General features: G+C 44.2%; 1 protein-coding gene across 2 annotated transcripts in view; it reads right to left on the bottom strand.

Annotated features, from left to right (window-relative positions):
* Window positions 1-24,224, bottom strand: part of APPBP2 (amyloid beta precursor protein binding protein 2) — a 106,539-nt gene extending 82,315 nt beyond the window's left edge. Inside the window, exons 1-2 of one of the 2 annotated variants that reach the window (XM_076063351.1) lie at window positions 24,148-24,224; window positions 10,998-11,135 (exon numbers count right to left, since the gene is read on the bottom strand). In XM_076063351.1, the coding sequence (XP_075919466.1) occupies window positions 10,998-11,135 (138 nt within the window). In that variant the 5' untranslated portion in view covers window positions 24,148-24,224. Of the gene's footprint in view, window positions 1-10,997; window positions 11,136-21,152; window positions 21,538-24,147 lie in introns of those variants that run through there. The other variant, XM_076063352.1, reaches the window with a different exon arrangement.
* Window positions 24,225-24,882: the final 658 nt, after the last annotated feature.

The following is a 24,882-nucleotide window of genomic DNA, read 5'->3' as shown; positions in this document are numbered from 1 at the left end:
CGTGACTTTGTACTAATAACCACCTACGTGACTTTGTACTAATAACCACCTACGTGACTTTGTACTAATAACCATCTACGTGACTTTGTACTAATAACCACCTACGTGACTTTGTACTAATAACCACCTACGTGACTTTGTACTAATAACCATCTACGTGACTTTGTAATAATAACCATCTATGTGACTTTGTACTAATAACCATCTACGTGACTTTGTACTAATAACCACCTACGTGACTTTGTACTAATAACCATCTACGTGACTTTGTACTAATAACCATCTACGTGACTTTGTACTAATAACCATCTACGTGACTTTGTACCAATAACCATCTATGTGACTTTGTACTAATAACCATCTACGTGACTTTGTACTAATAACCATCTACGTGACTTTGTACTAATAACCATCTACGTGACTTTGTACTAATAACCATCTACGTGACTTTGTACTAATAACCATCTACGTGACTTTGTACTAATAACCATCTACGTGACTTTGTACTAATAACCATCTATGTGAATTGTACTAATAACCATCTACGTGACTTTGTACTAATAACCACCCTACGTGACTTTGTACTAATAACCATCTACGTGACTTTGTACTAATAACCATCTACGTGACTTTGTACTAATAACCATCTACGTGACTTTGTACTAATAAACCACCTACGTGACTTTGTACTAATAACCATCTACGTGACTTTGTATTAATAACCATCTACGTGACTTTGTACTAATAACCATCTACGTGACTTTGTACTAATAACCATCTACGTGACTTTGTACTAATAACCATCTACGTGACTTTGTACTAATAACCACCTACGTGACTTTGTACTAATAACCATCTACGTGACTTTGTATTAATAACCATCTACGTGACTTTGTACTAATAACCATCTACGTGACTTTGTACTAATAACCATCTACGTGACTTTGTACTAATAACCATCTACGTGACTTTGTACTAATAACCACCTACGTGACTTTGTACTAATAACCACCTACGTGACTTTGTACTAATAACCATCTACGTGACTTTGTAATAATAACCATCTACGTGACTTTGTACTAATAACCATCTACGTGACTTTGTACTAATAAACCACCTACGTGACTTTGTACTAATAACCATCTACGTGACTTTGTATTAATAACCATCTACGTGACTTTGTACTAATAACCATCTACGTGACTTTGTACTAATAACCATCTACGTGACTTTGTACTAATAACCACCTACGTTACTTTGTACTAATAACCACCTACGTGACTTTGTACTAATAACCATCTACGTGACTTTGTAATAATAACCATCTATGTGACTTTGTACTAATAACCATCTACGTGACTTTGTACTAATAACCACCTACGTGACTTTGTACTAATAACCATCTACGTGACTTTGTACTAATAACCATCTACGTGACTTTGTACTAATAACCATCTACGTGACTTTGTACTAATAACCATCTACGTGACTTTGTACTAATAAACCACCTACGTGACTTTGTACTAATAACCATCTACGTGACTTTGTATTAATAACCATCTACGTGACTTTGTACTAATAACCATCTACGTGACTTTGTACTAATAACCATCTACGTGACTTTGTACTAATAACCACCTACGTGACTTTGTACTAATAACCACCTACGTGACTTTGTACTAATAACCATCTACGTGACTTTGTAATAATAACCATCTATGTGACTTTGTACTAATAACCATCTACGTGACTTTGTACTAATAACCACCTACGTGACTTTGTACTAATAACCATCTACGTGACTTTGTACTAATAACCATCTACGTGACTTTGTACTAATAACCATCTACGTGACTTTGTACTAATAACCATCTACGTGACTTTGTACTAATAACCATCTACGTGACTTTGTACTAATAACCATCTACGTGACTTTGTACTAATAACCATCTACGTGACTTTGTACTAATAACCATCTAATTGACTTTGTACTAATAACCATCTACGTGACTTTGTACTAATAACCATCTACGTGACTTTGTACTAATAACCATCTACGTGACTTTGTACTAATAACCATCTACGTGACTTTGTACTAATAACCATCTACGTGACTTTGTACTAATAACCATCTACGTGACTTTGTACTAATAACCATCTACGTGACTTTGTACTAATAACCATCTACGTGACTTTGTACTAATAACCATCTACGTGACGTTGCACTAATAACCATCTACGTGACTTTGTACTAATAACCATCTACGTGACGTTGTACTAATAACCACCTACGTGACTTTGTACTAATAACCATCTACATGACTTTGTATTAATAACCATCTACGTGACTTTGTACTAATAACCATCTACGTGACTTTGTACTAATAACCATCTACGTGACTTTGTACTAATAACCATCTACGTGACTTTGTACTAATAACCACCTACGTGACTTTGTACTAATAACCACCTACGTGACTTTGTACTAATAACCATCTACGTGACTTTGTACTAATAACCATCTACGTGACTTTGTACTAATAACCATCTACGTGACTTTGTACTAATAAACCACCTACGTGACTTTGTACTAATAACCATCTACGTGACTTTGTACTAATAACCATCTACGTGACTTTGTACTAATAACCATCTACGTGACTTTGTACTAATAACCACCTACGTGACTTTGTACTAATAACCATCTACGTGACTTTGTACTAATAACCACCTACGTGACTTTGTACTAATAACCATCTACGTGACTTTGTACTAATAACCATCTACGTGACTTTGTACTAATAACCATCTACGTGACTTTGTACTAATAACCATCTACGTGACTTTGTACTAATAAACCACCTACGTGACTTTGTACTAATAACCATCTACGTGACTTTGTATTAATAACCACCTACGTGACTTTGTACTAATAACCACCTACGTGACTTTGTACTAATAACCATCTACGTGACTTTGTACTAATAACCATCTACGTGACTTTGTACTAATAACCATCTACGTGACTTTGTACTAATAACCATCTACGTGACTTTGTACTAATAACCATCTACGTGACTTTGTACTAATAACCATCTACGTGACTTTGTACTAATAACCATCTACGTGACTTTGTACTAATAACCATCTACGTGACTTTGTACTAATAACCATCTACGTGACTTTGTACTAATAACCATCTAATTGACTTTGTACTAATAACCATCTACGTGACTTTGTACTAATAACCATCTACGTGACTTTGTACTAATAACCATCTACGTGACTTTGTACTAATAACCATCTACGTGACTTTGTACTAATAACCATCTACGTGACTTTGTACTAATAACCATCTACGTGACGTTGCACTAATAACCATCTACGTGACTTTGTACTAATAACCATCTACGTGACGTTGTACTAATAACCACCTACGTGACTTTGTACTAATAACCATCTACATGACTTTGTACTAATAACCATCTACGTGACTTTGTACTAATACTAATAACCATCTACGTGACTTTGTACTAATAACCGTCTACGTGACTTTGTACTAATAACCATCTACGTGACTTTGTACTAAAAACCATCTACGTGACTTTGTACTAATAACCATCTACGTGACTTTGTACTAATAACCATCTACGAGACTTTGTACTAATAACCATCTACGTGACTTTGTACTAATAACCATCTACGTGACGTTGCACTAATAACCATCTACGTGACTTTGTACTAATAACCATCTACGTGACTTTGTACTAATAACCATCTACGTGACTTTGTACTAATAACCACCTACGTGACTTTGTACTAATAACCATCTACGTGGCTTTGTACTAATAACCATCTACGTGACTTTGTACTAATAACCATCTACGTGACTTTGTACTAATAACCATCTACGTGACTTTGTACTAATAACCATCTACGTGACTTTGTACTAATAACCATCTACGTGACTTTGTACTAATAACCATCTACGTGACTTTGTACTAATAACCATCTACGTGACGTTGCACTAATAACCATCTACGTGACTTTGTACTAATAACCATCTACGTGACTTTGTACTAATAACCACCTACGTGACTTTGTACTAATAACCATCTACGTGACTTTGTAATAATAACCATCTACGTGACTTTGTACTAATAACCATCTACGTGACTTTGTACTAATAACCACCTACGTGACTTTGTACTAATAACCATCTACGTGACTTTGTACTAATAACCATCTACGTGACTTTGTACTAATAACCATCTACGTGACTTTGTACTAATAACCATCTACGTGACTTTGTACTAATAACCATCTACGTGACTTTGTACTAATAACCATCTACGTGACTTTGTACTAATAACCATCTACGTGACTTTGTACTAATAACCATCTACGTGACTTTGTACTAATAACCATCTACGTGACTTTCTACTAATAACCATCTACGTGACTTTGTACTAATAACCATCTACGTGACTTTGTACTAATAACCATCTACGTGACTTTGTACTAATAACCATCTACGTGACTTTGTACTAATAACCATCTACGTGACTTTGTACTAATAACCATCCACGTGACTTTGTACTAATAACCATCTACGTGACTTTGTACTAATAACCATCTACGTGACTTTGTACTAATAACCATCTACGTGACTTTGTACTAATAACCATCTACGTGACTTTGTACTAAAAAACATCTACGTGACTTTGTACTAATAACCATCTACGTGACTTTGTACTAACAACCACCTACGTGACTTTGTACTAATAACCATCTAGTTGACTTTGTACTAATAACCATCTACGTGACGTTGTACTAATAACCATCTACGTGACTTTGTACTAATAACCATCTACGTGACTTTGTACTAATAACCATCTACGTGACTTTGTACTAATAACCATCTACGTGACTTTGTACTAACAACCACCTACGTGACTTTGTACTAATAACCATCTAGTTGACTTTGTACTAATAACCATCTACGTGACGTTGTACTAATAACCATCTACGTGACTTTGTACTAATAACCATCTACGTGACTTTGTACTAATAACCACCTATGTGACTTTGTACTAATAACCATCTACGTGACTTTGTACTAATAACCATCTACGTGACTTTGTACTAATAACCATCTACGTGACTTTGTACTAATAACCATCTACGTGACTTTGTACTAATAACCATCTACGTGACTTTGTACTAATAACCATCTACGTGACTTTGTACTAAAAACCATCTACGTGACTTTGTACTAATAACCATCTACGTGACTTTGTACTAATAACCATCTACGTGACTTTGTACTAATAACCATCTACGTGACTTTGTACTAATAACCATCTACGTGACTTTGTACTAATAACCATCTACGTGACTTTGTACTAATAACCATCTACGTGACTTTGTACTAATAACCATCTACGTGACTTTGTACTAATAACCATCTACGTGACTTTGTACTAATAACCATCTACGTGACTTTGTACTAATAACCATCTACGTGACTTTGTACTAATAACCATCTACGTGACTTTGTACTAAAAAACATCTACGTGACTTTGTACTAATAACCATCTACGTGACTTTGTACTAACAACCACCTACGTGACTTTGTACTAATAACCATCTAGTTGACTTTGTACTAATAACCATCTACGTGACGTTGTACTAATAACCATCTACGTGACTTTGTACTAATAACCATCTACGTGACTTTGTACTAATAACCACCTATGTGACTTTGTACTAATAACCATCTACGTGACTTTGTACTAATAACCATCTACGTGACTTTGTACTAATAACCATCTACGTGACTTTGTACTAATAACCATCTACGTGACTTTGTACTAATAACCGTCTACGTGACTTTGTACTAATAACCATCTACGTGACTTTGTACTAAAAACCATCTACGTGACTTTGTACTAATAACCATCTACGTGACTTTGGACTAATAACCATCTACGAGACTTTGTACTAATAACCATCTACGTGACTTTGTACTAATAACCATCTACGTGACGTTGCACTAATAACCATCTACGTGACTTTGTACTAATAACCATCTACGTGACTTTGTACTAATAACCATCTACGTGACTTTGTACTAATAACCACCTACGTGACTTTGTACTAATAACCATCTACGTGACTTTGTACTAATAACCATCTACGTGACTTTGTACTAATAACCATCTACGTGACTTTGTACTAATAACCATCTACGTGACTTTGTACTAATAACCATCTACGTGACTTTGTACTAATAACCATCTACGTGACTTTGTACTAATAACCATCTACGTGACTTTGTACTAATAACCATCTACGTGACTTTGTACTAAAAACCACCTACGTGACTTTGTACTAATAACCATCTACGTGACTTTGTACTAATAACCATCTACGTGACTTTGTACTAATAACCATCTACGTGACTTTGTACTAATAACCATCTACGTGACTTTGTACTAATAACCATCTACGTGACTTTGTACTAATAACCATCTACGTGACTTTGTACTAATAACCATCTACGTGACTTTGTACTAATAACCATCTACGTGACTTTGTACTAATAACCATCTACGTGACTTTGTACTAATAACCATCTAGGTGACTTTGTACTAATAACCATCTACGTGACTTTGTACTAATAACCATCTACGTGACTTTGTACTAATAACCATCTACGTGACTTGGTACTAATAACCATCTACGTGACTTTGTACTAATAACCACCTAAGTGACTTTGTACTAATAACCATCTACGTGACTTTGTACTAATAACCACCTAAGTGACTTTGTACTAATAACCATCTACGTGACTTGGTACTAATAACCATCTACGTGACTTTGTACTAATAACCATCTACGTCACTTTGTACTAATAACCATCTACGTGACTTTGTACTAATAACCATCTACGTGACTTTGTACTAATAACCGTCTACGTGACTTTGTACTAATAACCATCTACGTGACTTTGTACTAATAACCATCTACGTGACTTTGTACTAATAACCATCTACGTCACTTTGTACTAATAGACATCTACGTGACTTTGTACTAATAACCATCTATGTGACGTTGTACTAATAACCATCTACGTGACTTTGTACTAATAACCATCTACGTGACTTTGTACTAATAACCATCTACGTGACTTTGTACTAATAACCATCTACGTGACTTTGTACTAATAACCATCTACCTGACGTTGTACTAATAACCATCTACGTGACTTTGCACTAATAAACATCTACGTGACTTTGTACTAATAACCATCTGTGTGACTTTGTACTAATAACCATCTACGTGACTTTTTTACTAATAACCATCTACGTGACTTTGTACTAATAACCATCTACGTGACTTTGTACTAATAACCATCTACGTGACTTTGTACTAATAACCATCCACGTGACTTTGTACTAATAACCATCTACGTGACTTTGTACTAATAACCATCTACGTGACTTTGTACTAACAACCATCTACGTGACTTTGTACTAATAACCATCTACGTGACTTTGTACTAATAACCATCTACGTGACGTTGTACTAATAACCATCTACGTGACTTTGTACTAATAACCATCTACGTGACTTTGTACTAATAACCACCTACGTGACTTTGTACTAATAACCATCTACGTGACTTTGTACTAATAACCATCTACGTGACTTTGTACTAATAACCATCTACGTGACTTTGTACTAATAACCATCTACGTGACTTTGTACTAATAACCATCTAGGTGACTTTGTACTAATAACCATCTACGTGACTTTGTACTAATAACCATCTACGTGACTTTGTACTAATAACCGTCTACGTGACTTTGTACTAATAACCATCTACGTGACTTTGTACTAATAACCATCTACGTGACTTTGTACTAATAACCATCTACGTGACTTTGTACTAATAACCACCTACGTGACTTTGTACTAATAACCATCTAGGTGACTTTGTACTAATAACCATCTACGTGACTTTGTACTAATAACCATCTACGTGACTTTGTACTAATAACCATCTACGTGACTTTGTACTAATAACCATCTACGTGACTTTGTACTAATAACCAGCTATGGGACTTTGTACTAATAACCATCTACGTGACTTTGTACTAATAACCATCTACGTGACTTTGTACTAATAACCATCTACGTGACTTTGTACTAATAACCATCTATGTGACTTTGTACTAATAACCACCTACGTGACTTTGTACTAATAACCATCTACGTGACTTTGTACTAATAACCATCTACGTGACTTTGTACTAATAACCATCTACGTGACTTTGTACTAATAACCACCTACGTGACTTTGTACTAATAACCATCTACGTGACTTTGTACTAATAACCATCTATGTGACTTTGTACTAATAACCATCTATGTGACTTTGTACTAATAACCATCTACGTGACTTTGTAATAATAACCATCTACGTGACTTTGTACTAATAACCATCTACGTGACTTTGTACTAATAACCATCTACGTGACTTTGTACTAATAACCATCTATGTGACTTTGCACTAATAACCATCTACGTGACTTTGTACTAACAACCATCTACGTGACTTTGTACTAATAACCATCTACGTGACTTTGTACTAATAACCATCTATGTGACTTTGTACTAATAACCATCTACGTGACTTTGTACTAACAACCATCTACGTGACTTTGTACTAATAACCATCTACGTGACTTTGTACTAATAACCATCTACGTGACTTTGTACTAATAACCATCTACGTGACTTTGTACTAATAACCATCTACGTGACTTTGTACTAATAACCATCTACGTGACTTTGTACTAATAACCATCTACGTGACTTTGTACTAATAACCATCTACGTGACTTTGTACTAATAACCATCTACGTGACTTTGTACTAATAACCATCTACGTGACTTTGTACTAATAACCATCTACGTGACTTTGTACTAATAACCACCTACGTGACTTTGTACTAATAACCATCTACGTGACTTTGTACTAATAACCATCTACGTGACTTTGTACTAATAACCATCTACGTGACTTTGTACTAATAACCATCTACGTGACTTTGTACTAATAACCATCTACGTGACTTTGTACTAATAACCACCTACGTGACTTTGTACTAATAACCATCTATGTGACTTTGTACTAATGACCATCTACGTGACTTTGTACTAATAACATCTACGTGACTTTGTACTAATAACCATCTACGTGACTTTGTACTAATAACCATCTACGTGACTTTGTACTAATAACCATCTACGTGACTTTGTACTAATAACCATCTACGTGACTTTGTACTAATAACCATCTACGTGACTTTGTACTAATAACCGTCTACGTGACTTTGTACTAATAACCATCTACGTGACTTTGTACTAATAACCATCTACGTGACTTTGTACTAATAACCATCTACGTGACTTTGTACTAATAACCACCTACGTGACTTTGTACTAATAACCATCTAGGTGACTTTGTACTAATAACCATCTACGTGACTTTGTACTAATAACCATCTACGTGACTTTGTACTAATAACCATCTACGTGATTTTGTACTAATAACCATCTATGTGACTTTGTACTAATAACCACCTACGTGACTTTGTACTAATAACCATCTACGTGACTTTGTACTAATAACCATCTACGTGACTTTGTACTAATAACCATCTACGTGACTTTGTACTAATAACCACCTACGTGACTTTGTACTAATAACCATCTACGTGACTTTGTACTAATAACCATCTATGTGACTTTGTACTAATAACCATCTATGTGACTTTGTACTAATAACCATCTACGTGACTTTGTACTAATAACCATCTACGTGACTTTGTACTAATAACCATCTACGTGACTTTGTACTAATAACCATCTACGTGACTTTGTACTAATAACCATCTATGTGACTTTGCACTAATAACCATCTACGTGACTTTGTACTAACAACCATCTACGTGACTTTGTACTAATAACCATCTACGTGACTTTCCACTAATAACCATCTACATGACTTTGTACTAATAACCATCTACGTGACTTTGTACTAATAACCATCTACGTGACTTTGTACTAATAACCATCTACGTGACTTTGTACTAATAACCATCTACGTGACTTTGTACTAATAACCATCTACGTGACTTTGTACTGATAACCATCTACGTGACTTTGTACTAATAACCATCTACGTGACTTTGTACTAATAACCATCTACGTGACTTTGTACTAATAACCATCTACGTGACTTTGTACTAATAACCACCTACGTGACTTTGTACTAATAACCATCTATGTGACTTTGTACTAATAACCATCTACGTGACTTTGTACTAATAACATCTACGTGACTTTGTACTAATAACCATCTACGTGACTTTGTACTAATAACCATCTACGTGACTTTGTACTAATAACCATCTACGTGACTTGGTACTAATAACCATCTACGTGACTTGGTACTAATAACCATCTACGTGACTTTGTACTAATAACCATCTACGTGACTTTGTACTAATAACCATCTACGTGACTTTGTACTAATAACCATCTACGTGACTTTGTACTAATAACCATCTACGTGACTTTGTAGTAATAACCATCTACGTGAGTTAGTACTAGTTAGTACTAGTACTAACTAGTACTACTACTAACTAGCACTACTACTAACTAGCAGTTAGTAGTGCTACTAGTGCTACTACTAACTAGTAGTACTACCAACTAGTACTACTAACTAGTACTACTACTTCTCGTACTACTACTAACTAGTAATACTACTAACTAGTGGTACTAGTTAGTAGTAGTGCTACCACGAACTAGTAGTACTACTAACTAGAAGTACTAGTTAGTTGTGCTACTACTAACTAGAAGTACTACTAACTAGTAATACTACTAACTAGTACTACTAACTAGTACTACTAAAAGGTACGTACCTTGTAGTAGATGTCAAACTGGACATTGTCAGGCAGGGTCCGTGCGTCCCGCCTAGCGCTGGCATAGCAGTCCACAACGGCAGAAATGGCCGTGTTATAGAGAGTCTCTGGTACCCAGTGGAGATCAGCTGCAGCCATCTATAGACACACACACACACACAGACACACACACACACAGACATACACACACACAGACACACACACAGACACACACACAGACACACACACAGACACACACGGTGTTATAGAGAGTCTCTGGTACCCAGTGGAGATCAGCTGCAGCCATCTATAGACACACACACAGACACAACAACAACAACCGCCATTCGCCACTAAGTGGCGGTGACGTCACCACGACGCTTGTGCCAGGCTATGTGCACCTTGAGGCCACGTGAAGTGTCGAACGCCCGCTGGCAGGAGGTCACGGGGCAGACCCAGGTGCCACGGGTCGACTGACTGAGATGACTGGCTGATGCACCACCTGTGCCCCCTACTGTGCCAACCTGCTATGCTTTAGCCACCCGGCGCTCCGCTCGTTGTTGTGAGCGTCGCTCCTCCGCCCTCCGTTGTTGTTGGAGGGCGACTACCTCCAACTGCCCAGTAGCGTCCTTCTCGAGCCTCCTCCACAGAGGCCGATCTTGACACCGCTGGTACCAGTCATCGGCAAGTCCACTCAGCTCCACGTCGTCCTGTACCACATCACTCCATCTCTTCTCTAGCCCGTGCCGCGCCCGCTTAGCCCCCTCAATCCGGCCGAACAAAAGCTGTTTCGGCATGTGGTGGTTGCGCATGCGGGCTACATGACCCAGCCATCGCAGCCTTGCCCGCCGGAGGAGCTCACCGATGGGACCTTGCCCAGATCTTTCAAGGATTTGTGAGCTCCTCACACAATCTAGTCTGGTTAAACCCAGGATGGATCGTAGGCAGGACAGCCTAAATGTTTCTAACCGGCGAAGATGTTCCATTAGGGAGGTCCACGTTTCGCAAGCGTAGAGAAGGGAGGGAATGACCGTGGCCGAGAAGACCCGAAGCTTAGTGCGGAGCGACAGACCAGGTAGCTTCCACACAGCGTTACGCAACCGATGAAAAGATATTGCCGCTCGACTGATTCGGAGTGAGACCTCTGCTGTTAAACTGGAGCCAGTCATAAGCACACTGCCCAGGTATGGGAAACTCTCCACTCTCTCCACAACTGCCCCATCACCGAATGGGAGTTGTGGGGCTGGAGTGTCTGATGGTACAAAATACCCAGGCAGGTGCTTAGTTTTGGTGGGGCTGATGGTAAGGCCCCACCTCTTAGTGGCAAGCTCCAGTCTCAGCAGCAGCGTCTCCAACTCCTCCTCTGACTGAGCAGCTATTACCAAATCATCAGCATACATAACGTGGTTGAGCAATAGGGAGCCATCCCTTGACCGCACCCGGGCATCGATCAGCCTCCCATTATATCTGTACCATATGGAGATTCCCCCGGTACAGCTATTGAAGGCTTCACGAACTACGTGGTCAAAATAGATGTTAAATAATGTGGGAGCCAGAGGACATCCCTGTAGCACCCCAAGGTGTACAGGTAATGGCTCTGACTCCTGGCCACGTAGTTTTACCCGGGCCCGCTCACCATCATGAAGGTCCTTAATGATCGTGAGCAGAGGGTCAGGTACTCCAAAAGCACGAAGAACGACCCAGAGCCCAGGCCTACTGATGGCATCATAGGCCTTGACCAGGTCAATAAAGCAGAGATGTAGGTCTTGCTGGAATTCCCTACACCTCTGCTGTAGCAGACGGACAGAAAATATGGCATCTGTGCAGGACCGCCCTTTCCTGAAACCGCATTGGGGCTCCGCAAGCCTCTCCTCAGCGTGCCTGGCAAGGCGATGCTGAATAATCCTTGCCAGGACCTTTCCCGGCACACTGAGGAGTGAGATGCCCCTGTAGTTGTTACAGTCTGTGCGGTCCCCCTTCTTAAAAAGGGGGATAACCAGGGCATCCTTCCAATTCTGCGAACATGTCCAGTGGTCCAGACTGTTGTTATGATGTCATATAGGGCAGTCTGTGCACAAACGCCACCCTCCCTCAGCATTTCGCTTGGGAGATCATCTCTGCCCGCTGCCTTTCCTGGTCTCAGACTCCGGATCGCCTTCAGTACTTCCTCAAAAGATGGCACCTCAGCCAGCCACTCACAGGGGGTGACTTCTTCCAATATTTCAGGCACCGCAGCCTCAGCAGGGTCATCCTCACTTTGTGCCACGATGTTTTCCTGGCTGAGGGATTTTCCCTCCCCCAGGACCTCACAGAAATGCTCAGCAAATCTGCAAACCTGTTCCTGGGGGTCGGAGATTGGATCACCGTTTTTTACCCTAATGATGGTAATAGGTGTGGCACTGCAGGTTACTTTTTTGATGGAGTTAAATAGAGATTTGTGATCACGGGCCACTGAGGCAGACTCCATCTCCTCAGCAACCCGCGACCACCACCCATCCTTGCAGCGCCTCACGGCTCTCCGAACCTCCGAGCGAAGGCTGCGGTAAGCCTCATTCTCTGTGGGATTCTGTAGCCGATGACAGTGGGCCTGTCACTTTTTCTCAACCATCCTGAACACCTCCTCTGTCAGCCAGGGTCTCTGGGGAGGTCTGGACCGCGTACCTAAAGTAGCCATTGCAGCTGCATGAGTCACAGTCCTAAACCTCGCCAATTTACCCTCGACATCAGGAGGAGTCGGGGACGATGCCAATCCCAGCCGCAAGCGATGATGAAATTCTCGCTTGCAACTTTCATCAGATAACTGAGACCAGGCCACTTTAGGTCGGAATGGGGTCCTGGGTGTACACCCACCACCGGAGTGGAAGAATGGCAGGCGCATCTTACAGATGACTAGTCGATGGTCAGAGGGCAGATCAGCTCCACGGTAGGTCCTGGTGTCAAGGACATGGGCTCGCATCCGCTGGTCCGTCACTATGTAGTCCAGGAGATGTTCTTGCTTGGACCCGGCATGCATCCATGATGTTGTGTGGATGCGCCGATGCCGGAACAGCGTGTTGGTAATTACAAGCCCATGGGCTGCACAAAAATCTAGCAGCCTCCTACCGTTGTTATTGAGCTGATCTGGCCCATGCCCTCCAATCACTCCAGACCAGGTGCCAGTATCATGACCAACTCGGGCATTGAAGTCACCCACCATGATGACTCTATCCCGAGGGGCCACTTTAGCCAGCACCTGTGACAGGAGGTCATAGAAGGCATCTGACTCATCGGCTTTGCCTGTATCCCTCCACGGATATTCATCTTCGGTGGGGGCATAAGTAACCACGACCACCATTCCTCGCCTCTGGTTGATGGGAAGGCGAGCCCCAAGTAGCCTGGGGCTTACAGCTTCCCACACCTCACCGCCACGCTCCCACGCCCCTTTCATTCTTTATACACACACACACAGACACACACACACAGAAACACACACACCATAACAATCGCCATTCGGTCCGAAGTGGCGATGACGTCACTACGACGCTTGTGCCAGGCTATGTGCACCCTGAGGCCACGTGAAGTGTCGAACGCCCGCTGGCAGGAGGTCACGGGGCAGACCCAGGTGCCACGGGTCGACTGACTGAGATGACTGGCTGATGCACCACCTGTGCCCCCTACTGTGCCAACCTGCTATGCTTTAGCCACCCGGCGCTCCGCTCGTTGTTGTGAGCGTCGCTCCTCCGCCCTCCGTTGTTGTTGGAGGGCGACTACCTCCAACTGCCCAGTAGCGTCCTTCTCGAGCCTCCTCCACAGAGGCCGATCTTGACACCGCTGGTACCAGTCATCGGCAAGTCCACTCAGCTCCACGTCCTCCTGTACCACATCACTCCATCTCTTCTCTAGCCTGTGCCGCGCCCGCTTAGCCCCCTCAATCCGGCCGAACAAAAGCTGTTTCGGCATGTGGTGGTTGCGCATGCGGGCTACATGACCCAGCCATCGCAGCCTTGCCCGCCGGAGGAGCTCACCGATGGGACCTTGCCCAGATCTTTCAAGGATTTGTGAGCTCCTCACACAATCCAGTCTGGTTAAACCCAGGATGGATCGTAGGCAGGACAGCCTAAATGTTTCTAACCGGCGAAGATGTTCCATTAGGGAGGTCCACGTTTCGCAAGCGTAGAGAAGGGAGGGAATGACCGTGGCCGAGAAGACCTGAAGCTTAGTGCGGAGCGACAGACCAGGTAGCTTCCACACAGCGTTACGCAACCGATGAAAAGATATTGCCGCTCGACTGATTCGGAGTGAGACCTCTGCTGTTAAACTGGAGCCAGTCATAAGCACACTGCCCAGGTATGGGAAACTCTCCACTCTCTCCACAACTGCCCCATCACCGAATGGGAGTTGTGGGGCTGGAGTGTCCGATGGTACAAAATACCCAGGCAGGTGCTTAGTTTTGGTGGGGCTGATGGTAAGGCCCCACCTCTTAGTGGCACGCTCCAGTCTCAGCAGCAGCGTCTCCAACTCCTCCTCTGACTGAGCAGCTATTACCAAATCATCAGCATACATAACGTGGTTGAGCAATAGGGAGCCATCCCTTGACCGCACCCGGGCATCGATCAGCCTCCCATTATATCTGTACCATATGGAGATTCCCCCGGTACAGCTATTGAAGGCTTCACGAACTACGTGGTCAAAATAGATGTTAAATAATGTGGGAGCCAGAGGACATCCCTGTAGCACCCCAAGGTGTACAGGTAATGGCTCTGACTCCTGGCCACGTAGTTTTACCCGGGCCCGCTCACCATCATGAAGGTCCTTAATGATCGTGAGCAGAGGGTCAGGTACTCCAAAAGCACGAAGAACGACCCAGAGCCCAGGCCTACTGATGGCATCATAGGCCTTGACCAGGTCAATAAAGCAGAGATGTAGGTCTTGCTGGAATTCCCTACACCTCTGCTGTAGCAGACGGACAGAAAATATGGCATCTGTGCAGGACCGCCCTTTCCTGAAACCGCATTGGGGCTCCGCAAGCCTCTCCTCAGCGTGCCTGGCAAGGCGATGCTGAATAATCCTTGCCAGGACCTTTCCCGGCACACTGAGGAGTGAGATGCCCCTGTAGTTGTTACAGTCTGTGCGGTCCCCCTTCTTAAAAAGGGGGATAACCAGGGCATCCTTCCAATTCTGCGGAACATGTCCAGTGGTCCAGACTGTTGTTATGATGTCATATAGGGCAGTCTGTGCACAAACGCCACCCTCCCTCAGCATTTCGCTTGGGAGATCATCTCTGCCCGCTGCCTTTCCTGGTCTCAGACTCCGGATCGCCTTCAGTACTTCCTCAAAAGATGGCACCTCAGCCAGCCACTCACAGGGGGTGACTTCTTCCAATATTTCAGGCACCGCAGCCTCAGCAGGGTCATCCTCACTTTGTGCCACGATGTTTTCCTGGCTGAGGGATTTTCCCTCCCCCAGGACCTCACAGAAATGCTCAGCAAATCTGCAAACCTGTTCCTGGGGGTCGGAGATTGGATCACCGTTTTTACCCTAATGATGGTAATAGGTGTGGCGCTGCAGGTTACTTTTTTGATGGAGTTAAATAGAGATTTGTGATCACGGGCCACTGAGGCAGACTCCATCTCCTCAGCAACCCGCGACCACCACCCATCCTTGCAGCGCCTCACGGCTCTCCGAACCTCCGAGCGAAGGCTGCGGTAAGCCTCATTCTCTGTGGGATTCTGTAGCCGATGACAGTGGGCCTGTCACTTTTTCTCAACCATCCTGAACACCTCCTCTGTCAGCCAGGGTCTCTGGGGAGGTCTGGACCGCGTACCTAAAGTAGCCATTGCAGCTGCATGAGTCACAGTCCTAAACCTCGCCAATTTACCCTCGACATCAGGAGGAGTCGGGGACGATGCCAATCCCAGCCGCAAACGATGATGAAATTCTCGCTTGCAACTTTCATCAGATAACTGAGACCAGGCCACTTTAGGTCGGAATGGGGTCCTGGGTGTACACCCACCACCGGAGTGGAAGAATGGCAGGCGCATCTTACAGATGACTAGTCGATGGTCAGAGGGCAGATCAGCTCCACGGTAGGTCCTGGTGTCAAGGACATGGGCTCGCATCCGCTGGTCCGTCACTATGTAGTCCAGGAGATGTTCTTGCTTGGACCCGGCATGCATCCATGATGTTGTGTGGATGCGCCGATGCCGGAACAGCGTGTTGGTAATTACAAGCCCATGGGCTGCACAAAAATCTAGCAGCCTCCTACCGTTGTTATTGAGCTGATCTGGCCCATGCCCTCCAATCACTCCAGACCAGGTGCCAGTATCATGACCAACTCGGGCATTGAAGTCACCCACCATGATGACTCTATCCCGAGGGGCCACTTTAGCCAGCACCTGTGACAGGAGGTCATAGAAGGCATCTGACTCATCGGCTTTGCCTGTATCCCTCCACGGATATTCATCTTCGGTGGGGGCATAAGTAACCACGACCACCATTCCTCGCCTCTGGTTGATGGGAAGGCGAGCCCCAAGTAGCCTGGGGCTTACAGCTTCCCACACCTCACCGCCACGCTCCCACGCCCCTTTCATTCTTTATACACACACACACAGACACACACACACAGAAACACACACACCATAACAATCGCCATTCGGTCCGAAGTGGCGATGACGTCACTACGACGCTTGTGCCAGGCTATGTGCACCCTGAGGCCACGTGAAGTGTCGAACGCCCGCTGGCAGGAGGTCACGGGGCAGACCCAGGTGCCACGGGTCGACTGACTGAGATGACTGGCTGATGCACCACCTGTGCCCCCTACTGTGCCAACCTGCTATGCTTTAGCCACCCGGCGCTCCGCTCGTTGTTGTGAGCGTCGCTCCTCCGCCCTCCGTTGTTGTTGGAGGGCGACTACCTCCAACTGCCCAGTAGCATCCTTCTCGAGCCTCCTCCACAGAGGCCGATCTTGACACCGCTGGTACCGGTCATCGGCAAGTCCACTCAGCTCCACGTCCTCCTGTACCACATCACTCCATCTCTTCTCTAGCCCGTACCGCGCCCGCTTAGCCCCCTCGATCCGGCCGAACAAAAGCTGTATCAGCATGCAGTGGCTGGGCATGCGGGCTACATGACCTAGCCATTGCAGCCTTGCCCGCCGGAGGAGCTCACCGATGGGACCTTGCCCAGATCTTTCAAGGATTTGTGAGCTCCTCACACAATCCAGTCTGGTTAAACCCAGGATGGATCGTAGGCAGGCCAGCCTAAATGTTTCTAACCGGCGAAGATGTTCCATTAGGGGGGTCCACGTTTCGCAAGCGTAGAGAAGGGAGGGAATGACCGTGGCCGAGAAGACCTGAAGCTTAGTGCGAGCGACAGACCAGGTAGCTTTCACACAGCATTACGCAACCGATGAAAAGATATTGCCGCTCGACTGATTCGGAGTGAGACGTCTGCTGTTAAACTGGAGCCGGTCATAAGCACACTTCCCAGGTATGGGAAACTCTCCACTCTCTCCACAACTGCCCCATCACCGATTGGGAGTTGTGGGGGTGGAGTGTTCGATGGTACAAAATACCCAGGCAGGTGCTTAGTTTTGGTGGGGCTGATGGTAAGGCCCCACCTCTTAGTGGCACGCTCCAGTCTCAGCAGCAACGTCTTCAACTCCTCCTCTGAATGAGCAGCTATTACCAAATCATCAGCATACATAACGTGGTTGAGCAATAGGGAGCCATCCCTTGACCGCACCCGGGCATCAATCAGCCTCCCATTATATCTGTACCATATGGAGATTCCCCCGGTACAGCTATTGAAGGCTTCACGAACTACGTGGTCGAAATAGATGTTAAATAATGTGGGAGCCAGAGGACATCCCTGTCGCACCCCAAGGTGTACAGGGAAAGGCTCCAACTCCCGGCCACGTAGTTTTACCCGGGCCCGCTCACCATCATTAAGGCCCTTAATGATCGCGAGCAGAGGGTCAGGTACTCCAAAAGCACGAAGAACAACCCAGAGCCTAGGCCTACTTATGCTATCATAGGCCTTGACCAGGTCAATAAAGCAGAGATGTAGGTCTTGTTGGAATTCCCTACACCCTGCTGTAGCAGACGGACAGAGAACATGGCATCTATGCAGGACCGCCCTGGTCTGAAACCGCATTGGGGCTCCGCAAGCCTCTCCTCAGCGTGCCTGGCAAGGCCATGTTGAATAATCCTTGCCAGGACCTTTCCCGGCACACGGAGGAGTGAGATGCCCCTGTAGTTGTTACAGTCTGTGCGGTCCCCCTTCATAAAAAGGGGGACCACCAGGGCATCCTTCCAATCCCGCGGAACCCGTCCAGCGACCCAGACCGTTGTCATGATGTCATGTAGGGCAGCCTGTGCACAAACGCCGCCCTCCCTCAGCATTTCGCTTCGGGAGATCATCTCTGCCCGGTGCCTTTCCTGGTCTAAAGCTCTGGATTGCCTTCAGTACTTCCTCCACGGATGGACACCTCACGCCGACCACTCAGAAGGGGTGACTTCTTGCGCCAATATTTGAGGCACCGCAGCCTCCAGCAGGGTCATTCCCACCTTGCCCCACGATGTCGTCGGTGCCGAGGGAATTCCCCTCCCCCCCCGAGGACCTCACAAAAATGCTCTGCAAACCTGCAGACCAGTTCCTGCGCGTCGGAAATCGGATGAGCATTATTTCCCTGAAGGAAGGCGACAGATGAAGGGCTGCAAGTTACTTTCCCGATGAAGCTAAAGAGTGATTTGTGATCGCGGGCCACTGAGGCAGACTCAATCTCCTCAGCAACCACGCGACCACCACCACCTCACGGCTCTCCGAACCTCCGAGCGAAGGCTGCGGTAAGCCTCCTCATTCTCCGACGTGGGATGATGTAGATGATGAGAGTGGGCCTGTCGCTTTTTCTCAACCATCCTGAACACCTGCTCTGTCAGCCAGGTTCTCTGGGAAGGTCTGGACCGTGTACCCAAAGCAGCCATTGCAGCTGCATGAGTCACAGTCCTAAACCTCACCCATTACCCCCTCGACATCAGGAGTGGGGGACGCGATGCCAACCCCAGCAGCAAACGACGATGAAATTCTCGCTCGAAACTTTGAACAGATAACTGAGACTAGGTCACCATGGGTTTGAATGGGGTCCTGGGTGTCAACGCACAACCAGAGTGGAAGAATTGCAGGCGCATCTTACAGATGACAAGTCGATGGTCAGAGGGCAGATCAGCTCCACGGTAGGTCCTGGTGTCAAGGACATGGGCCCGCATCATCCGCTGGTCTGTCACTTTATAGTCCAGCAGATGTTCTTGCTTGGACCCGGCGTGCATCCATGATGTTGTGTGGATGCGCCGATGCCGGAACAGCGTGTTGGTAATTACAAGCCCATGGGCGGCACAAAAATCTAGCAGCCTCCTGCCGTTGTTATTGAGCTGATCTGGCCCATGCCCTCAAATCACTCCAGACCAGGTGCCAGCATCATGACCCACTCGGGCATTGAAGTCACCCAACAAGATGACTCTATCCCGAGGGGCCACTTTAGCCAGCACCTGTGACAGGAGGTCATAGAAGGCATCTGAATCATCGGCTTTGCCTGCATCCCTCCACGGATGTTCATCTTCGGTGGGGGCCTAAGTAACCACGACCACCACTCCTCGCCTCTGGTTGATGGGAAGGCGAGCCCAAAGTAGCCTGAGGCTTACAGCTTCCCACACCTCACCGCCACGCTCCCACGTCCCTTTCATTATTTTGTTCAGAAGAAGAGCCACTCCCTGTTGTTTGGCAGTCTGCTGCCCCGAGTAGAGGACTGTCCACCCCTCATGGTGGCAGGAGCCAGAACCGGTCCACCGGACCACCTGAATGCCACAGATATCCAGGCGGTACCGGTCCAGCTCCCGACAGAGGAGTGGCAGCCTCTCCTCCGCCACGAGAGTTCGAACATTCCACGGACAATCCGAACATTCTACTCACCATCACACACTCACCATCACATTCACCATCACACGCTCACCATCACACACTCACTATCACACACTCACTATCACGCACTCACCATCACACACTCACCATCACACACTCACCATCACATTCACCATCACACACTCACCATCGCACACTCACCAACACACATTCACCATCATACGCTCACCATCACACACTCACCATCACACACTCACCACCACACACTCACCACCTCCTCACCTCTTCCCCCTCCTCCACCTCTTCACACCCACCACTGCCTCCTCCTTCCACTCGTGATGATGGTGGTGGTGATGGTGGTGAAGGTGTGGTAATGGTGATGGTGGTGATGTGGTGATGGTGTGGTGATGGTGATGATGGTGGTGGTGATGGTGGTGGTGTGGTGATGGTGGTGGGGTGGTGATGATGGTGTGGTGATGGTGATGATGGTGGTGTGGTGATGATGATGGTGGTGATTGTGGCAGGAGCTCTATGACCTCTCTCTGTCTCTCTCTCTGTGTCTCTCTTCCTCTGTCTCTGTGTCTCTCTCTCTGTCTCTGTGTGTCTCTGTGTGTGTCTCTGTGTGTGTGCCTGTGTGTGTCTGTGCGTGTCTGTGCGTGTGTCTCTGTGTCTGTGTGTGTGTCTGTGTGTCTGTGTGTGTCTGTGTGTGTGTCTGTGTGTGTCTGTGTGTGTGTCTGTGTGTGTGTGTGTCTGTGTGTGTGTCTGTGTGTGTCTGTATGTATGTGTGTGTATGTGTGTGTATGTGTGTGTGTCTGTGTGTGTCTGTGTGTGTGTGTGTCTGTGTGTCTGTGTGTGTGTCTGTGTGTGTGTGTCTGTGTGTGTGTCTGTGTGTGTGTGTCTGTGTGTGTGTCTGTGTGTCTCTGTGTGTCTCTGTGTGTGTCTCTGTGTGTGTGTCTCTGTATGTGTCTGTGTGTGTATCTATGAGTGGGTCTATGTGTATGTCTATGTATGTCTATCCGTGTGTATTTGTCTATCTGTGTGTGTATATCTATGTCTGTCTATGTGTCAGTGTCTGTCTGTGTGTGTCGGTGTCTCACCGTGTGTGTCTGTGTCTATGTAAGTGTCTAAGTGTGTGTGTGTCTAAGTGTGTGTCTATGTCTATTTGTCTGTGTCTAAGTGTGTCTATGTCTAAGTGTGTGTGTCTCTCTGTGTGTCTATGTATCAACGTGTGTGTATTTGTCTATGTATGTTCCCAGTCTAAGTGTCAAAGTGTGTGTGTTGTCTATCTGTGTTGGTGTCGATCTATGTGTGTGAATGTCTGTGTGTCGATGTGTGAGTGTCTATGTGTGTCTATGTGTGAGTGTGTCTGTGTGTCTATGTGTGCTATGTGTGAGTGTCTATGTGTGTGTCTATGTTTGTGTGCGTCTGTGTGTCTATGTGTGAGTGTGTCCGTGTGTCTATGTGTCTATGTGTGTGCTATGTGTGAGTGTCTATGTGTGAGTGTCTATGTGTGTGTGTCTATGTATGTGTGTCTGTGTGTCTATGTGTGAGTGTGTCCGTGTGTCTATGTGTCTATGTGTGTGCGTCTGTGTGTCTGTGTGTGTGTCTGTGTGTGTGTGTCTGTGTGTGTGTTTCTGTGTGTGTGTCTGTATCTATCTGTGTGTATCTGTGTGTGTGTCTCTGTGTGTGTCTGTGTGTGTGTCTGTGTGTGTCTGTGTGTGAGTGTCTGTGTGTGTGTTGTCTATCTGTGTGTATCTATGAGTGTATGTATATAATGTATATAAGTATATTAGTATATATTAGTGTATATATTAGTGTATATATTAGTATATATGTATAAACGTGTCTGTGTGTGTCTGTGTGTGAGTGTCTATGTGTGTGTTGTCTATCTGTGTGTATCTATGAGTGTATGTATATAATGTATATAAGTATATTAGTGTATATATTAGTATATATTAGTGCATATATTAGTATATATATTAGTATATATGTATAAAAGTGTCTGTGTGTGTGTGTGTGTGAGTGTCTATGTGTGTGTATCTATGAGTGTATGTATATAATGTATATAAGTATATTAGTGTATATATTAGTATATATTAGTGTATATATTAGTATATATGTATAAAAGTGTCTGTGTGTGTGTGTGTGTCTGTGTGTGAGTGTCTATGTGTGTGTCTATCTGTGTGTATCTATGAGTGTATGTATATAATGTATATAAGTATATTAGTGTATATATTAGTATATATTAGTGTATATATTAGTATATATATTAATATATATGTATAAAAGTGTCTGTGTGTGTGTCTGTGTGTGAGTGTCTATGTGTGTGTGTCTATCTGTGTGTATCTATGAGTGTATGTATATAATGTATATAAGTATATTAGTGTATATATTAGTATATATTAGTGTATATATTAGTATATATATAAAAGTGTCTGTGTGTGCGTGTCTGTGTGTGAGTGTCTATGTGTGTGTTGTCTATCTGTGTGTATCTATGAGTGTATGTATATAATGTATATTAGTATATTAGTGTATTATTAGTATATATTAGTGTATATATTAGTATATATGTATAAAGGTGTCTGTGTGTGTGTCTGTGTGTGAGTGTCTATGTGTGTGTTGTCTATCTGTGTGTATCTATAAGTGTATGTATATAATGTGTATAAGTATATTAGTGTATATATTAGTATATATTAGTGTATATATTAGTATATATGTATAAAGGTGTCTGTGTGTGTGTCTGTGTGCGTCTGTGTGTGTCTGTGTGTGAGTGTCTATGTGTGTGTTGTCTATCTGTGTGTATCTATGAGTGTATGTATATAATGTATATAAGTATATTAGTGTATATATTAGTATATATTAGTGTATATATTAGTATATATGTATAAAGGTGTCTGTGTGTGTGTCTGTGTGCGTCTGTGTGTGTCTGTGTGTGAGTGTCTATGTGTGTGTTGTCTATCTGTGTGTATTTATGAGTGTATGTATATAATGTGTATAAGTATATTAGTGTATATATTAGTATATATTAGTGTATATATTAGTATATATTAGTGTATATATTAGTATATATTAGTGTATATATTAGTATATATGTATAAAAGTGTCTGTGTGTGTGTCTGTGTGTGTCTATGTGTGTGTTGTCTATCTGTGTGTATTTATGAGTGTATGTATATAATGTATATAAGTATATTAGTGTATATATTAGTATATATTAGTGTATATATTAGTATATATATTAGAATATCTATGTATAAAAGTGTCTAAGTCTGTGTCTCACCGCCGACGCCGCTGACGAGAACCCGGATCCTCGCTATGCGGTCGCGCCCCGAGGATCCGGATCCAGCGAGTCGCGAGGAACCGGATCCCACCAAGGGGACGGGGGGGGGTAGGCTGGGAGAAAATCGGAATGCGAACCGGAAGCGGATGTGACGACACCGTCCATGGAGGGGTGGAGGTCGCGATATATCGCGATTTGATGCCGTTATATATCGCGATATAATACTGCGATATATCGCGATGTGACGTCGTGGTGTATCGCGATGTGAGTGGGTGAGTAGGCGAGTGGGCGAGTGGGTGAGTGTGTGAGTGAGTGTGTGGGGTGAGTAGACGAGTGGGTGAGTGTGTGGGTGAGTTGGTGGGTGAGTAGGTGGATGAGTAGGCGAGTGGGTGAGTGTGTGGGTAAGTGAGTGGGTGAGTTGGTGGGTGAGTAGGTGGGTGAGTAGGCGAGTGGGTGAGTGAGCAGATGGGTGAGTGTGTGGGTGAGTAGGTGAGTGAGTGTGTGAGTAGGCGAGTGGGTGAGTGAGTAGGCGAGTGGGTGAGTGTGTGGGCGAGTGTGTGGGTGAGTAGGCGAGTGGGTGAGTGTGTGGGTGAGTGTGTGGGTGAGTTGGTGGGTGAGTGAGTAGGCGAGTGGGTGAGTGTGTGGGTGAGTAGGTGAGTGGGTGAGTGTGTGGGTGAGTAGGAGAGTGGGTGAGTGTGTGGGTGAGTAGGCGAGTGGGTGAGTGTGTGGGTGAGT

Source organism: Petromyzon marinus, unplaced genomic scaffold, assembly GCF_048934315.1.
Source record: "Petromyzon marinus isolate PM22_M1 ecotype Great Lakes invasive population unplaced genomic scaffold, UKy_Petmar_22M1.pri1.0 PM_Scaffold_102, whole genome shotgun sequence".
NCBI lineage: Eukaryota > Metazoa > Chordata > Hyperoartia > Petromyzontiformes > Petromyzontidae > Petromyzon > Petromyzon marinus.
Note: the sequence above shows the minus strand (reverse complement) of the source record. Positions and strands in the feature narration are given on the sequence as shown.